The sequence below is a fragment of the Peromyscus eremicus genome, chromosome 10 (assembly GCF_949786415.1).
Source record: "Peromyscus eremicus chromosome 10, PerEre_H2_v1, whole genome shotgun sequence".
NCBI lineage: Eukaryota > Metazoa > Chordata > Mammalia > Rodentia > Cricetidae > Peromyscus > Peromyscus eremicus.
Genome location: NC_081426.1, coordinates 31,735,273 through 31,752,859, shown reverse-complemented (window position 1 = coordinate 31,752,859; position 17,587 = coordinate 31,735,273). Strand labels below are relative to the sequence as shown.

The window sequence follows — 17,587 nt, the reverse complement described above, 5'->3', positions numbered from 1 at the left end:
GCTAGCCTATCCAACTGGTGAGTTCCAGGTTAATAAGAGACCTTGCCTCAAAAACCAAGGTGGGCTGGGTGGTGGTGGCACACGCCTTTAATCCCAGCACTCAGGAGGCCGAGGCAGATGGATCTCTGTAAGTTTGAGGCCAGCCTGGTCTACAGAGTGAGTTCCAGGACAGCCAGGGCTACACAGAGAAACTCTGTCTTAAAAAAACAAAAAACAAAACAAAACAAAAAATAATAAAATAGGCCAGGTTGTGGTGGCACACTCCTTTAATCCCAGCATTGGGAGGCAGAGGCAGGCGGATCTTTGTGAGTTCAAGGCCATCCTGGTCTACAGAGAGAGGTAGCCTGGTCTACAGAGCGACAGAGAAACCCTCTCTCGGAAAAAAAAAATAATAATAAAATTAAAACAAGGTGGGAGGCGCCTGAGAAGAACATATGCACACAGGAACAAGTGAGTGCATGCACTGTGTGTGTGTGTGTGTGTGTGCGCGCGCGCGCGCGCGCTCTGAGTGAGAAAGAGAGAGAGAGAGAGACAGAGACAGAGACAGAGACAGAGACAGAGACAGAGACAGAGACAGAGGCAGAACAGGCAGAGGTCAAGGAGGACCAGGGTGAAACAGTGTCTTCTGGAAATGACAGGATATGGTTGCCTGCACACAACCTGCCCAAGATCAAGCTGGTCAACATTTCACCATAGAGAAAAGAGGGGCTTGTGAACCCTCACCCCTAAGAAACTATTGACAGCTAATGGCTTCTTGGGGAGACAGGGACAGTTTTCTTTAGGGGTATGTTCCTGGTAGATTGACTCTGCTCCACTGAATGGCCCCACACCTGGGAGTGTATAGGGAGCACACACCTGACTCAGGAGATATTTTTTTTTAAGTTAGGGATGGACTTGGGAAAAGTTAGGAGGAGGACTGGAAGATGGATATGATCAAAATACATTATGTGAAAGTCCCAAAGAATTAATAAAATATATATTTAAAATGACAGAGAAATAATTTTTAAAGTCCTTCATCATCCTCCTCCCCATCAGAGGGAAACTGCTAAGTGGCCTCCTCAACCTGGACGTGATGTTCCTGGCTCCTCCCTGATGAGCACACAGGCCTGTGAGACGAAGACACAAGGCCACAGCCTGCAGGGAGATTGGCTCCGAGGCTGGTTTTGTCCTATCCAGTCCCTCAGGCAGGTTGGCTCCAGGTGTCTGTCTCTGATGGCACTCAAGGACACACCTGGCATTGTTGGTGACCCTCTCCTCCTGCCATGCCCTGGAGGTATTATTTCCTGGAATGGAGTGACTTTGAGTCTGGCTTCAGCGTGTACTCCTGTGGGAATGCAGACTGAAAGAGCTTAGGTTTAAAAGGTCCTGTGTGGGGTCTCTCAAAGCAAGTAGAGCACCCAGAGAGATTGCAATCTACCAGGACGTACCCACAATGATTCCCGGACAAGTAGATGCTTGGTTTATGTTTAAAGAAGAGGACAGGGACTCACGAGGAGAAGATGGGGGAAGGAAATGGAAAAGCCCGTTAGTGTGAGCAAGAAGAGCTCAGCTCCCTAAGGGAAGCCAGTCACTGGGTACATCCAGAGGGGTAAGTGAGGGGTGGGAGAAAATGAGGCTAGGTTAGGTCACGGGGGGGACACACAAGCCAGACCAAGGAGTTTGGCTCCATCCAGCAGGTGGCATGGAATGGGGCTTGAATTGGGAGTAGCAAGAACACACCCACCCTACAAGTAGAGTACTAAAATGTAAGGTTCTTACTCCTGGCAACGGTTAAAACATCCATCAGCTAAATATGAAGTCAACCTAAGTGTTCATCACACATAAACACACAATGGGTGGAATATTATTTAGCCATAAAAAGCACCATTCCATCTGTCTTAGTTACTGTTCTACTGCTATGAAGAGACAGCATGACCAAGGCAACTCTTAGAGTATTTAATTAGGGCCTTACAGTTTGAGAGTCCATAATCATCATGATGGGAAACAGATAGGCATGATGCAGGGGCAGTAGCTGGGAGTTTTACATCCTGATCCACAGGCGGAGAAGGAGAGAGAGACTAGGCCTGGTGTGGGCCTTTTAAACCTCAAAGCTCATCCCCAGTGAAACACCTCCTCAGTCCCATTAACTGGACACCAAGCATACACATATATGAGCCTAACGGGGCTGTTCTCATTCAAACCACCACACTGTCAGCACACAGGTGGACCTGGAGGATGTTACAGCCGAACTAAGCCAAGCGCTGCTCTCCATCACATGTGGAATCTAAAAAAGATGATTCCTTAGAGGTTGAGCATAGTGACGGTTAGCAGGGTTGGGGAGGGTGCAGACTGGAAGAGGCTGTCCAGGGCAGGCAGGAGGAAAATGCTGAGCAGTTCCATAGCACGGGGTGGCAGCCTGGTCACCAAGAAGGTGCCACATATTTCACACCAGCTGGAAGAGAGTCTGAACATTTCCTCACAGGAAGAAAGGGTGAATGCCTGAGGGGACGGGTGTGCCATTCTCAACTGATCATTACACCCTGTGTGAATGTGTCAACCTATCACATTCTACCAGATAAATTCACACGATTGTGTGTTAATTAAGAATAATTTTTTAGGGAACCATCCTAGGAGCTTTTGCTTAATTAATGAATTAATGAATTAATTTCCCTATTTACTGGAAATGCTGTGAATTGGCCTGGTAAAGGCTAGGCAACTTGCTCTACCACTGAGATGCATCCTCAGCCCCAGGGTGAAGGCTGGAGTTGTGTCCCCAAAGAAGCAAGCCTGAGCTTCTGTCCTTAGCTCCCAAATGGGGTCTGACATGGTCCAGAGTTGAGACACATCAGGATGAAGGATGAATGTCCACTTACACCACTGCCTACTAAAACATCCCTGAGAAGGAGACTCACCCGGCATCTGGCCAGCACACTTCCCTGCAGACACCGACCCTGTGCCAGGAAGAACAGGGCCACCAAGGTCAGCACGAGGGAGATGAGGAAGGCTGCAATGAAGCCTGCTGCATGGAGGCCATGATTAGGTAGAACCTGCATAAAGAGAAAGGAGTCTGAGGTTCCCTCCTGCTATCACCACCTGACTCCCAGTCAGGTAGATGACCCCAAGGTAACAGAAATCATAGAAATACCCAGAGTCTACAAACCACAGAGATTGGAAGCAGGAGAGTGGCTGCCAGGGGCTGGGAGGGAAGGGATGAGAGCAACTGCTTATAGGTACTGAATTTCCCCTGGAAGTGATGTGAATGTTCTGGAACTATATAGTAGCAATGGGTTTGCAATACTTGATTCACACACTATCAATGCCAATAAATTGCCTATTTTGTTATTGTGTGTACACATTCATGAATATGTACACACACCACACACACACACACACACACACACACACACACACATATGCATATACATGTAGCATCCACACTACAAAAGCTGAAGACCTCACCACATGTCAGAACATCTGTTTAGGGTTTTGTTTTGTTTTGTTTTTAACTTGATTTACTTTTATTTTATGTGCATTGCTTGTATGTCTGTGTGAGGGTGTTGGGTCCCATGCAATTGGAATTACAGACAGTTGTGAGCTACCATGTAGGTACTGGGAGTTGAACCTGGGTCCTCTGGAAGGCAAGGCAGTGCTCTTAACTGCGGAGCCATCTCAGGGCATCTGAACTGTCATTACTACTGCAAGCAGAGAAGGGCTCGTGGTAGAGGAATACTTGGGCAACAGTAAGTGGATGTAGGGCTGAATGACAGAATGCATGTGAGGATATAAAAGAGGACAGTGGCCTTGGGTGATCTGTACCAGTGACACTCCTCTACTGGGGAGAGACAGGAACCCAAACTGAGGCTGTTCAAGTATTAGATACAGCATCCTCAAGTCAGCATCCTTAAATGTCCCCACGAACAGCACAGCCAAAGCCCACCACTAACCACTGTCAGCACAGATGTTGGGACACAAGCAAACCTAGGCTGCGATATCTAGGCAGGAAGCAAAAAAGGTGTCTGTGGCAGCCTCCACCCCCAGAGCATGTTAACTCCCCCCACACCCCCGCCTCTTGCAAAGAATCATCGCTCACCGTGCCCACCCCTCTAATCACACATTCACTGCAACCTTGCCTTTGATGGATTCTTCATAGCATTTATGAGGAGTGATACTGCACAAAAAGGCCTTTCAAGAAGAGATGAAAAGATGGGAATTCAATACCGAGTTCCAAAGACACAATGAAGGCTCATGTAGAAAGTTTGGCTTCAATTATGTGATAAATATATGTATAGGCTTGGAAGGCAGGAAGCTAACACGCCAGTAGTTCTCCCTGACGGTGGGACAGCTGCCATTGCTGAGCTTTTCTGTGAGGAGGAGGCTGGGTGCAGAGGGGATCTCAGGATGCTCAGTAGCCACACAGTAATTCCCCCCCACACAAACTCGGGAAAAGGGGAATACACAGGATGACTTTCCATGTCTCCCCCATGCAAGGGAAAGGGGGACACACACGACTTTCCCAGAAGAGGTTTCAACAAGTTTTGCTGAAATCTTTCACTTAGCACTCCATATCCAAGGAGCAGGCAGGATGGTGGCTTGCTGCCCCGTGTCCCGATGACCTGGGGAAGTGGCGTGACAGTAAAGAGACTCTTGGCCTCCAGCTGATGCGTGGGTGTTCAGATCAACGGCAGGCAGTATCAATCACACTTCACATGTCCTAATGAAGCCTCGCGGCTTAGTCTTAGTCGTCAACTTGACTAGATCTGGAGTGAACTAGGAGATAGGCGCTGGGCACAGCCATGAGGGGTTTTCTTCATCAGGGCATTTGGATGGGGAGACCCATGCTTAGTGTGGTTGGTAACTTCCAGTGGGAGCCCAGATAAAAGGAGATTCAACGGCCTCTTCTAGGCAAAGTCTCATGTCAACAAACATGTCAGGGGCCAGTCAGAGGAGTAAGCCTGATGCTGCGATGCCATGGCAGTCCAGCAGGGGGCAAACAACCTGCCTGGGGAGCAGGGGTGACCAGAGTCAGAGATGCTGGTCCGAGAAACGTCTGAGAGAAAGGCCTGGGGGACCATATGGAAAACAGAGGGGCCCAGTGGCCCCTGGAGGAGACAAGGGGGTTAACTTTTCTGATGAAATGTCAGTAAGAAGCTCCTAAGGAAAGAGCACAGGAAGGTCTGTGTTCTTTGGAAGACAACTAAAGTCCTGTGTCAAGCTGTTGAGGAGCACTGGAGGCAGCTAGGACACTCAGGAGCTGAGGTCAGGACAACGGCCAGCGGGCTGGAAAGCGATGCGGCAGAAAAAGCAATAGTGACGACATGATTACCTGCACACCGCCATCTCAACTCAAAGCCTCGTGGATTTGCTAATAATGTGACAACTAGAAGGCTTCAAGGGCTCTCTGTAAAACCATGTATTCAAAAATTCTCATTTCAGGCTGGAGAGGTGGCTCAGCCATTAAGAGCACTGGTTGCTCTTCCAGAGGTCCTGAGTTCAATTCCCAGCACCCACATGGCGGCTCACAACCATCTGTAATGAGATCTGGTGCCCTCTTGTGGCCTGCAGGCATACATACAGGCAGAACACTGTATACATAAGAAATAAACAAATCTTTTAAAAAAAAAAAATCTCATTCCATAGCTAGCCATCTGTTATGACTTCCTTCCTCTTGTGAGTTAACATATGCTATGTACATAGTAGGCCACTTGTCTTTTATGTACACTATAAATATCTCTCCATATTTCTCGCTTATCTTTCCTGCTATTGTTTTTAAAAGTAAAATTTCCAACCGCTTATATTCAAATTCCACAGATTAACTTTCTATACATTACTTTATCTATTTAGATTTGCTCTGATTAGAACATCCACCTCTGTCGTTCTTTCAAGAGATCCACTCATTTGGCCCTAAATCCACTCAGGACACCATCTTCTCCCCATTTAATAAAGCAACACTTCACTGCATGGACACACATCCATCCAGATAAGTTCTCTCTCTCCCTGGGCGGACTGCTGGCAGTGGACCCTGAATGACTCTGGCCACTGTGACCATGGGTAGAACTCTCTCTGTGTATCTTCACAGGCCCTGGGCTCCTTCCCAGAGAGCACAGCCACCTGCCGCCCTGGTGCCTGCCAGCCTGCAGTGCCCAATCCATGGGCAGCAGGAGGGTCTGGAGGAATTTGAGACCTGCAGTCCACGTCTGGCACTATGGGACTCTGAGACTCTCCTCACCAGGGATACGGGCAGTAAACTAAGAAGAAATTTCCTAAGGCCTTCTTTTCCTTAACTGGCTTATTAGCTTGAGGCAGTACGGTAGTTTGCGCATACTCCGGCATGCTAGCCATACAGCAAACAGATGTATGCCATTGTTCTGTGTGACAATTAATTCTTCCAGCCACCACTTGCCCACCAATATAACCCTGTTACCTCTTCAAGAGCCCACGTTAGACCTAAACACACCCACCGCCCAGGGTCCAGCCTCACTGGCATGGATCTCCCCTCAGGACTCCAGTCCCCAAGAATACCACGCTGGACCACACAGATGCTTCTAGTACCACAGTGGCTCCTCCCGACATCTGAGTCTGACACTATAATGACAGTCATTCTCACTGATCACAGAACACGGCGGCTGGTGTTGCTCTCTTACTACATAAAAATGACACCAGCAGTAGGTGCTGGTGTCCACAGCGACTTAAAGAAACACGGTGCTCTACACAGACTCACCCGTTTGCCTGGATAGATGCCGTGACATGGCTCTCATTTTACATCAGGGAAGATGAGGCCCAGATAGGCTAGAAAATGCTGAAGGTCACACACGGTCAGGATTCAAATCGGGTCATGGGGTCTTAGAGTCTGCTACACTCACAATACTATGGAACCTCAGGCTCACATGCCTCTTGTCGCCACTGCACAGAGATCCTAGAATGGGTCCCGGAGGGTACCTGGTGGGGACAGCCTGCATCCTGCACAGGCACTTCTTCCTTCTTCCCCAAAGGCAGTGTGCAGGTGAGGAGCAGCCTGAGCTCTGGAGAAAGCCCCTCTCCATCCTCGTGGGAGGGCTGGGCCTTGGAGAAGGGACACATCCATTAAGAGAACGTTCCCCATCACAATCATGAGGCCACCAGCCACTTCCTCAGCTGACTGGCAATTATCATCGGTGACAATCAGCTCAATCAAGGGATATTTACTGAATGATTGTCACCTACCAGGTGAGGGAGGAAAAGGAACGCAGAATGAACCAGATCGGGTTACTTCCTTTGGGAGCTCTCAGACCAACAAAGAAAACTGTTATCCACATCTTTGACTGTCTCACTGGGCTTCAGTCTTGCTAAAAGCCAGACCCACTCTCTCCATCTCTTCCGTGTGGTGCCATGGCCCCTAAGATGTGCTGAGTCTCACCGTATAGCTGTGGGACTTGCCACCTGGGATCAAAGGCCATACTGTCATCTGCTGGACCCGCAAGCAGGAGTGAACACGCCTGGCTTCGTTTCCTACTGTTCTCTAGAGGCCAGCCTGTGAGCTTGGGCCTTGGCCAGCATCTGGGGACCGACATCTGGGAGGGAGCCACCACTCACTTAGCATGTTGTGCAAACAGTGTGGTCTCTGCTGAACATCTGCCTCCTCTTGGAGTCAGAAATTGGTGTGAGCCAGGCAGAGGGTAGCTGTGTGACATTCAGCCCCTAAAAAACGTTCACAGATGCTCCTAGGGCTCATTGCTGGGGAGAGGACCTGAAGGTCACTGGGGACTTTCTCCAGACCTCCTACCTTTCGTCTTTCTCCTTTGCTAACTTTGCTGCATGGCTGTGTAAGTCACTCTTCTTGCTACAACAAAACCCCTGAAAACAACAACGTAGGGGAGGAAGGGCATCCTCCAGGCTCCAGTCCATCATGGCAGGGAAGACGCAGCAGGCGCTCGAGGCAGCTGGTTACATCACATCCAGTCGGGAAGCCAAGAGTGATGAACACCGCTGTGCAGCTTGCTTTTCCCAGCTGCGTTCAGGGTGGGTCTTTCCTCCGCAGTTACACCTCTCTGGAGATGACCTCACAGACATGCCCAGTAGTGTGTCTTTTAAGTGATCTTGGATCCTGACAAGTTGACAATCAAGTAGCCTTTCACTAATTCAGTCACCAAGCCTAGGGGTGTCCTCAGAGACCGTGCCATTCTAGCCATAGGATCTTGGGCAAACTACTGGAACTCGGTTTCCCCATCTGTGAAACGAAAGTGATTTAATAATGGAATCTCCCTCACACACCTGTGTCAAAGCTGGCAGGATTGAGAAATTGTGAGCTGCTCAGATCTGGCCCCTGAGATGCAGAGGGAGTATGGAGTGTTGCTGTATGGTTTGGTCACATTCAAGAGTCAGCTTTGATGGGGTTAAGGAACACCAGGGAAAATCCTGACTTTGGGTGCATTTGTGAAGATCAGCAGATGAGTCCAAACAGACCAAGGGAAAAAAAAAATATATATATATATACCCAGAATGTGAATGTAGACAGGTGTCCCAGAACAATCCTACCTATGGGTGCACTTGGACTACACCCAGACTCACTCCATGTGAGTATGTACAGGTGCTATCCAGGCAGATGGACCAGAATAGAACCAATCTAGGGGCAAGATGAATGTGTCTGTCTGTCTCCTAGCACAGGGACACATTCCTCTTGTCTGGTGCATGGAACACAGAATGCAAGACTCCCCTGCCTAAGACTGTAGGCCACATGCCAATGGGCACTAGGTCCTCAGACTTCCATCTTCAGATGAATCACATCATCAGTATCTCAGGCCCAAGGACTTCCAACTTGGACTACGCCACATGGCTGGTATGCAGGGACTTCTCAACTTCCATCGTCACGTGAGCCAGTACACACGATGGACTCACTCCCCCTCCCCCTCCCCCTCCCCCTCCCCCTCTCTCCTGGAGAAGGCTGACTAATCCACAGAGTGAGTCACACTTGTTAGACGCAGGAGAATGTGTGTGTGCTAGGAAGAACCTCACTGCCAAACAGAAAAAGGAAACAGACTCCTGATGAACAGCAGAAGCAGAAAGACAGTGTTCAGGCACAATCTGGGAAGACAAACTGTCCCCAGCATCTGGGCCGGGTGGGCAACCCTGGGGACAGAAAAGAATGTGATGACTGTTGCGGGATATTTGATCACACCGTATGAAGATGTCACTGCTTTACCTCACCTGCCTAAGGCACCTTCTGATTGGCTTAATAAAGAGCTGAGTGACCCGTAGCTAGGCAGGAGAGGATGGGCGGACCTTCCAGGGAGAGAGAGGAATTCGGGGAAAGAGTCAGAGAAGCAGGGATTCACTGGCCAGACATAGAGGACGTGGGACATGTAGTACTGAGCAGAGGCAACAAGCCACGTGGCAAAACATAGATTAATATAAATGAGTTAATTTAAGTTTTAAGAGCTAGTCAGGAACAAACCTAAGCTAAGGCCAAGCTTTCATTATTAATAAACAGTCTCCATGTCATTATTCAGGAGCTGGCAGTCCAAAGACAGACCTGCTCCAGGTGACCAGCAGCACAGGTGGACAGTGGTGTTTCAGCCTGCCAGGCAGTGGCTGGCACATCCCACTTGGGTGGAACGGGTATTGCTTATGTTTCTGGTTTCTGACAAGAAACTTAAGGAATGGTTTATTTTGGCTCACAGTTCAGGGTACTCACAGTCCATCATGGTGGAGAAGCCACGGCCTCAGGAGCATGAGATGGCCCGTCACATTCCATCCGCAATCAGGAAGCAGAGAGGGGTGAATACCGGTGTTCAGCAACTTCCTCCTTTGTATTCTGTTCCATATCCCAGCCCATGGAATGGTGCCCACATTTAAAATGGATTTTTTTTCACCTCAGTTAATCTAATCTAGACACTTCCTCACAGACATGTCCAGAGGTTTGTTTCCATGGCATTGTGAATAAGAAATTTCCTCACAGGTTCATGTTTTTCAGCATTTGGTCCCCAGTCGATGGCGCTGTTTGGGGGATGTTATGGAACCTCTAGGAGGTGTGGCCTTCTTGGAGGAAGCACACAGTGGGGGTGAGCTTTGAGAGTTCATAGCCTGTCTCTATTTTCTTTGTATTTGTGGTTGAAGACATCATCTTTCAGCTTGCTGGCTCTGCAGCCATGCATTCCTGCCGTGATGGACTCTCATCCCTCTCGAACAGTAAGCCCAAATGAATTCTTCCTTCTATATGCTACCTTGGCCACATTGTTTTACTGCAGCAACAGAAACCAATTCCATTTCCATGGCGATTCTACGTCCTATCAGGTTGGCACTCAGGATCAACCATCACAGAAGGTCACCAAGAGAACCACAGAGCCTAAGACCATGCATATCAGGGATGTCAAGGCCAGTGGCTAGCACCTCCCCTTGGCTCTGAGGTCAGGCCACACAGTGGCAACACAGCAGCATGGATCTAGGTGGGCATGAGGACAGGATGGATCTGAACACCATCTTACCGTTATCTTTTCTTCCACTGTGATGGTAAAGTGGGCTTTTAGCTGGGTTCTGTTCTGGGAAAGAGAGAAAAGAAATGTTTCAGCCACGTGGAGTCTGACCCACAGGGAACATTTGGCACTACGTCCAACCCACACACCTGAATTCAGTGGTAATTGGCCCCTAGCTGCTGGATAAGGCAGGGTTTGTCCAGTTCCTAAAGCCTCTTCAGGAAACAGTGGGGCAGGGCCTCCAGCTTCTCTACTGGAAACTGTGGGAACCTGAACCCCATATCCTGACAGTGAAGAAGGGACACAGCTCTCTGTGGTGAACTGCGTGGGGCAAGGTTGCCTGTCTAAACTTAGGCAAGATTTTCACTTCCATGTGCTTCAGCTATCTCATCTGTGAAATGGGAGCCATGTTGAACTCAAAGGTTGCTGGAGAAGAGACTAATTAATGTGGAACATGGACGAGAAGGGAGGGGAAGGAGGCTTTTAACAAGGAAGCTGCCTTTGTCGGCAGGTGACATCATCTAGAGAAGAGAAGCTGGGTGGAAGGGAGGGAGAGAGAGAGGGAGGGAGGGAGAGAGAGAGGGAGGGAGGGAAGGAAGGAGGGAGGAGGGAAGGAGAGAGGGAGGAAGGAAGGAAGGTAGGTTGGTTGAAGAGAGGAAAGGGGAGGGAGGGAGGATAAAAAGAAAGAAAGGAAAGAGGGGAGGGAGAGAGGAAGAAAGGATTGCTCCTCTGCCCTTAGGGTCAGTATTCCCAAGCACCTATCCAGGGCAGCCACAGATCCCAAGTGAGGTGACAGGGTTACCTGTGAGGAGCTCTGAAAGATGAGCAGGGCTGGAAGGTCCAGGCTCTCTGCAGTCCCAAGAGCTGTGGGGTCCAGTGAGGCCTTGTAGCTGACAGAGTAGCACTCTCCCACTGCTCAGAGAGAACGAGTATAGATCAAGAAGCATCTGATTTCATTCACCCCAGGGGATTCTGGGAGTGTTTCATTCACCCCAGGGGATTCTGGGAGTACTCCAGTGGGGAGAGTAAGTTAGATTTTGCTCTAAGACCCCCAGCCACAAGCAGACACACTCTGCTGCAGGCAGGGCTGGTCTCTCTGGCCTCTTGATCCCTCCGCAGCAAACTCATCTGAGTTCTCACAGGAGCTCTGCCCACAGAAAGCAGGACCCTCAGCTCCTGCAGGGGTCCAGTCCAGCAGGTGGGTGAGACAGAGCTGATAGGCTAGGCTTAACTTAAGAGACAGCAGGACCACTGTGTAGGAAGCAGAGGAGATGAGCATGGAGCCTGGGAATCAGTTTGCCTGGAAACATCACCGCGTCCACTTTGCTTTCTTACAAGGACAAAAGTTAAGGTGGTGAGAAGGGGAAGGCACTCACAGCCACCTCCCCAGACCATAGTTTCCACACCCAGAGCATCTCTGCACGGACCCCCAAGAGGGAGCTGAGGTCTAACATGTTAAATCTGTTCTCTTCTACAGCATGCAGGAGACATTGTGATTGTGGGGATTGGATCAGCCTGGTGGTAAATAAAAACCACTTAGCTCTCAGCCCTCCATCTTACATCTATTTTTTTTAATGGGGGGGGGGCAAAAGATGATGATGATGATGATGATGATGATGATGAGGTCAGGGGTCAGAGAGGCAGGAAACTAGAGTTTGATTGCCATTTGAATTTCAGAAACATTCATTGGGTGTGGGGTTGCCTGTCTCCTAACTTGAGAGCCGGCGCTGTGTGCCAGTGTGGTAGGCTCAGGAACAGGTGACTTGAACTGTGTCCTCTGGAAAGTCAGCTTCCTGGACAAAGTGAAGGCCTGACATACACAGGAGAAAACAGGACCAAGAAACAAAAGACGACATGGTGTCCACCAAACCAGGCAACTTCCCACAGGCCCGGCTGGGATGTGTTGATGCCTCCCGACCTCACTACGACCTTGACCTCACCCAGTGGGTGGCACCGTGCTTGGTGCAGGCAAGGAGAAGTGTGCCCTGTGTGGTGGAGCAGAATTTAGTGAGTACTTAGGGGAAGGCATCGCTTGGGCGGGGATATTCAAGAGATGGGTTCCCGTGGGTGCTTGGAGGGGGAAAAAGAGCTTGGAGCTAGGAATCAGGTAGGGCTTCCTGGGAAAAACAACACTAAGGCCACTCCTCAGGGTATAGAGATGTGTATGTACTGAGGAGGACGAAGGGACCTCTCAGCATTGTCTGAGGAACAGGGATGGAACGGACATGATCCAAGAGGAGTGAGAGCCTTAAAAGAAACTAGAAACCGATGGGTAGGCAGTGAGACCCACAGCTGGGAAGGATCTGAAAGAGAACCGAAGGGCGAAACCAGGCCCTGACTAGGCCAAGGGCGGTGTCACATGACCTCACTCATCCCACTATAGCATGCTCTGAGGCACCAAGATGTGCGGGATCTCTGAAGCCCAGGGTGCTCAGGGACTTTCTAGAAGCCATTCAGTCACGCTGCCAGGCCGGACTGAATCTTAGTCTGCTCTGTCACAGCCTGTGTGCCATTCTCTGAACACCACCCTAAGAATCAATCAAGAGATTTGTTTCTGTATCCTTGAAGGAAGAGCCATGGGGGTGGTTTCGCTCAGATATAAAAAAATTTAGAATCTCATTTAAACCAGGGCCACCAAACAAGTCACCAGGTGTGGGCTGTTCCACCAGTTTCTATCAATAGCACTGCGTTAAGAAAGATTCTGAGGGCTCATCCAGGCCCAAGGGTAAGGAGAGCCATGCTGAGCAGTGCACGCCCCACCACAGAAGTGGCTGTGGGCAGGTGAAGGGCTGCAGGTCCCCCGGCCGATGTGACTCAGGCTGCCTGCTTCCATTTCAGTACGGCTGCTGCCCATGGCCTTGAGCAAGCTCCCACCCACTCCAGCTTTAGTCTCTTCATTTGACCATGAGATGTTTACCAACAAGAAAGGTGTCTCCAGTTTCCTGGGAGAAAGGATGGCTCTGAAGTTACAGTCACAACAGAATCCAGGAATGGATTTAGTTGAACGGGGACAGCTCACTTGAGGAAGCCAGCAGTCCACATTACCAGCTGCACGTTGGCTCTGGATTGTCCCCAAAGGCCTATGTGTTGAAGGCCTGTTCCCAGGTCTGTGGCACTATTGGCCGGGGTGTGTGTGTGTGTGTGTGTGTGTGTGTGTGTGACTGTTCAAATCTTCCAGGCAACAGGGTAGACATATCCTCAGAAGGATCGCAGGACTCCATTGGCTGCCTTCTTTCTGTAACTCCAACACCACAGTAACGTAAACTGTTCTACGTCATCATACATGGCTGTCATGTTATGTCACCCAAATCAACGGGACCTGAACCTTCTAGAACTATGAGCCAAAATGAACCTTTCTCCTTTATAAGGTACTGAGCTCAGGTTCTGTTGGAAATAGAGTACCATACCAATGAGCAACATGCTTACACATGAGGGCCGTGTCTACATATTTCATGACCATGCCTCTGAGACTGACAACAATCCACCTTTACCTCTGTCTAGCACAACTCAAGAATATCTGTCCATCTTCCTGACCAGAAATAACTCTGGTCAACAGGGGGAGGGGTCACTATAAACTACATGTGCGTCATTGGTTCACTATAATTCACACCTCTACCATCGTATCCAGCTAAAGCTGATAAAAATAAAACTGAGACGGTCTTTTAAAAACAACCCCCGGCACTTCTTCCCCAACCCCACCTCGGTCTAAAGCAAGCAGGAAACCCACGGTTTTAGTGGCAGACTCTGGGAGTTTCAGGGGCTCCCAGCTTGCCACGGTAAGCCAGCTCTGCTGTGGCCCTTCCTCAGAAAACACAGGAAGGCATTCTGACATATCTCCCACAGTGGCCTGGAGTGTCTGTGGTTACCTTGCAGAAACCTCTTTCTGAAAGTCTGGAGTCCGTCCTGAGTCTTATTGCCCGGCGACTCCTTTAGCGTGAGGCTAGTGATCTCATCCAGCACAAGCAGGTCCGAAAGGTTGGCTGACATGGGCGTCTTGGTGTTGTTCACTGACAGCTGCACATGCATGGTCTGTGGTTCGCTTTGCCCAGACACCTAGGGCAGGAGGAGAGTGAGTGAGGGCAGAGCCCTGTCTGCCTGGCTTCCGTGATGACCCACAAGCCTGAGCTTCAGAGGCTCCAAGACTCTACCAGGCTCCACTTGATGTGAGAGTTGGGGGGGGGGGTTGTCAAGCTACGGCTTCGGGGCAGTTTCAGAGAAACCAGGGCCCTGAGACGCAGTCAACTCATTCCAACAGAGAAATCTCTTGAGTTCAGAACCTAGTCAGGATGGGGGGGTCACTGTGACATCCGGTGTTCCAAAGAAGAGGGAATAACAGCTCTGCCGGAGTCACTGGAGATGCAGCCCTGACCCCACAGTCAGATCTCAGAGGGCCATTTGCATTCCAGTGGGTCCCCTCTTCCTGGCTGGTCTTCTCCACCCAGGCTCTGCCTCACCATAAGTGTGCCATGCTGTGTTTGAATCTGGAGCCTCCCCCGAAAGCCTGGGCATTAAAGACCTGGCCCCCAGCTCATAGCACTGTTAGATAGTAACATCACCTGGGCCGGGGAGACGGCTCAGTGGGTCACACACTAGATGTGCAAGTGTGAGGACCAGGGTCCGAATCCTCAGAACCCATGTAAGATGCTGAGAAAAGAACAGATCCCTGAAGCAAGCTGATTAGCTACACCAGCTGCCCTGGCGAGCTCCGGTTCAAGTGAGAGATGCTCTCTCAACAGAGAAGGTGGAGGGTGATTAACAAGGGTCCCTAACATCAGCCTCTGGCCTACATGCATGTGCAAACACCTACACCTACACCAACACACACACACACACACACACACACACACACACACACACACACACACACCACAAAGGCATACAAACACTCAAAGAAGGAGGAGGAGGAGGGGTGGGGAGCACTAACAACTTTAGCTGCACAGCCTGATGGGAGGTTTTAGATCACTAGCAGACAAGGCCTGTAAGCGGGGGATTTCAGGACCAGAGTGTTTCTCTCTTCTTCCTTTGTTCACTTTCTGGCCACCATGAGGTGACCAGGCCTCTCCTGACATGGCTCCAGCTGTGACACACTAACAACCAAAGCAAGAGACCTAACTAACCAGTCGCAGACTGGAATAGTCAAAGTAGTGGGGAGGAAAAAAAAATCTTCTCTCTTTATAGTTGACAGTCTCAAGTATTCTGTTACAGAAGCTCCATGCCTACAGGAGAGCCCCAAGGATAATCCTGATGCCACAGCTGGGCCAGGATGTCCCTGCCCTGGTGCTGGAGAACCGGATCTCTGCAAACTCTGCTGGGTGAGATCCCGACACACCCGGGAGCTCACTCCTGCTCCTCTGTGGCTTGCTCCCTCCCTGCCTCTGCCACATTCACCTCGTTTTCCTCTCTCTGCTCTCCACCTTCCACAGTAATGAGCTGTAAATGTGACCGCTGTCCTTCTGGGTCCTGTAAGCCCTTCCAGCAATCACCGAAGCGAAGGGTGATGCCGGGAGCCCAACACAAGGATGATGATGGCCACCACCCCGTGCTGCTGAGAAGGTTAAACAGCTATAGAGCATTAGACAAATTAAGAACTTTTTTTTACTTTTTTCTTTAATTAGGGGGAATACACACACTTCTCAGTGCACATGTGCACATCAGAGGACAACTTGCAGGAGTCGGTTCTCTCCTTTCATGTTGAGGGTCCCAGATGTCAAACTCAGGTGGTCAGGCTGGACATGAAGTACCCTTACCTGCTGAGCCAGCCATCTTGCTGGCCCATACTCAAAGTTTTAAAACCATCAAGTACCATATCACTGTTAGCGTGGGATAAACACAAGACACTTTCACCCCTTCTCTAAGTGACCACTAGGTTTTTACTAACAACGACTTATAACGAAATAGCCCCAGCAAACCTAGGGAGGCCACATGAGCTCAGATCTCTTGTTCTCTCCATTGCCAGGGTCTCAGAGTGAACACACAGACCCACTCTTTGCTAGTTCCTAAATGCATGATGATTTCATGAGATTTGGGGAAAATATTATTATCTACCCTGGAAACTTACCAATGAGCATTTCTGAAATATCACTCCATTCTCAGAGGGACTTAGGGCTTCTCTCGAAATACCTCTGTGCTACAATAAAACACAAAACTCATTAGAAAGTGAGAAAATTTTCATATTCCAAGTGTCTGATGTAAATGTAAGATGAAAACTCTCTAAAGGACGCCATGGGGATTATTTCTGCTGATCCCAGTTTTCAGGAACTTGAATATTCCATTGAAAGAGTGTTAAAGGATCACGAATCCAAGCCTCCAAGGAAGGAGGAGTCACAACGTGAATCACAGCTCATTCCTGGTCTGGGCCAGACCCAGCCGGTTATCAGACTAGAAGATAAAACTCAGGATATGGAGTCCATAGAGCTTTGTTCTAGGTATAACCATTCATTCTCTGTGTATCCTTGGACAGGTTACTCAGCCTCTCCAAGCCTCAAATCCCTCTCTAAAAACTGGCCATTTCAAAACTTCCTGGAAGCTTGCTCAGGAGAAATGAGAGAAGAAATCTGGTCCCAGCTGAGTCCAGTTAAACCCACGTACTCCCCTGGGCCCTGGAAGGTTCCAGTTCTTCCCACCATGTGGTGGTGGTGGTGGTGGTGGTGGTGGTGGTGGTGGTGGTGGTGGTGACGATGATGTCATATAACAATACTGGATGGATCCCCTCAGTGTGCCAAGTCCTATGCCACACACACCAAGTGATGATCTGAGCAGACCTCACATTGACCTGCTCTTCCACCCACATTGGGATCCTAGACCAAGGTAACCAGGAACTCACCTCAGACTTTATAAGTCCTCTGTGCCTGGTAGTGATCCTGACACGTGCCATACTCATATCCTCTGCTCATTGGTTGCTATGCACTGGAGCAGGCGGGCATGTACCAGAGCTGGGTGCCTCCAAGGCAAGGTCTAGTTCTGGTGGATGCCAGAAGGTGGGTGTCTAAGTCCTTTCATGCTACTGTAACAAAAGGCCTGGGTCTAGATGACTTATCAAGAGGAGCCAGTGTAAGACGCTACAATGAGTCTCTGAAAGCTTCAGTGTGGCTTTGGACTGGGGCCCAGGTACAGACTGGGCTGTGATGAGCTCCGAGATGAGGCAGAGGGGATGCTGGGATGGA

At 49.7% G+C, this 17,587-nt stretch overlaps 1 protein-coding gene across 1 annotated transcript in view; it reads right to left on the bottom strand.

The window, feature by feature from the left end:
* Evc2 (EvC ciliary complex subunit 2) overlaps positions 1-17,587 on the bottom strand; it is an 87,990-nt gene that overhangs the window by 64,212 nt on the left and 6,191 nt on the right. Inside the window, exons 2-6 of the mRNA XM_059275780.1 lie at positions 16,483-16,551; positions 14,291-14,477; positions 11,227-11,336; positions 10,437-10,490; positions 2,892-3,026 (exon numbers count right to left, since the gene is read on the bottom strand). Coding sequence (XP_059131763.1) covers positions 2,892-3,026; positions 10,437-10,490; positions 11,227-11,336; positions 14,291-14,477; positions 16,483-16,551 — 555 coding nt within the window. The remainder of the gene's footprint in view (positions 1-2,891; positions 3,027-10,436; positions 10,491-11,226; positions 11,337-14,290; positions 14,478-16,482; positions 16,552-17,587) is intronic.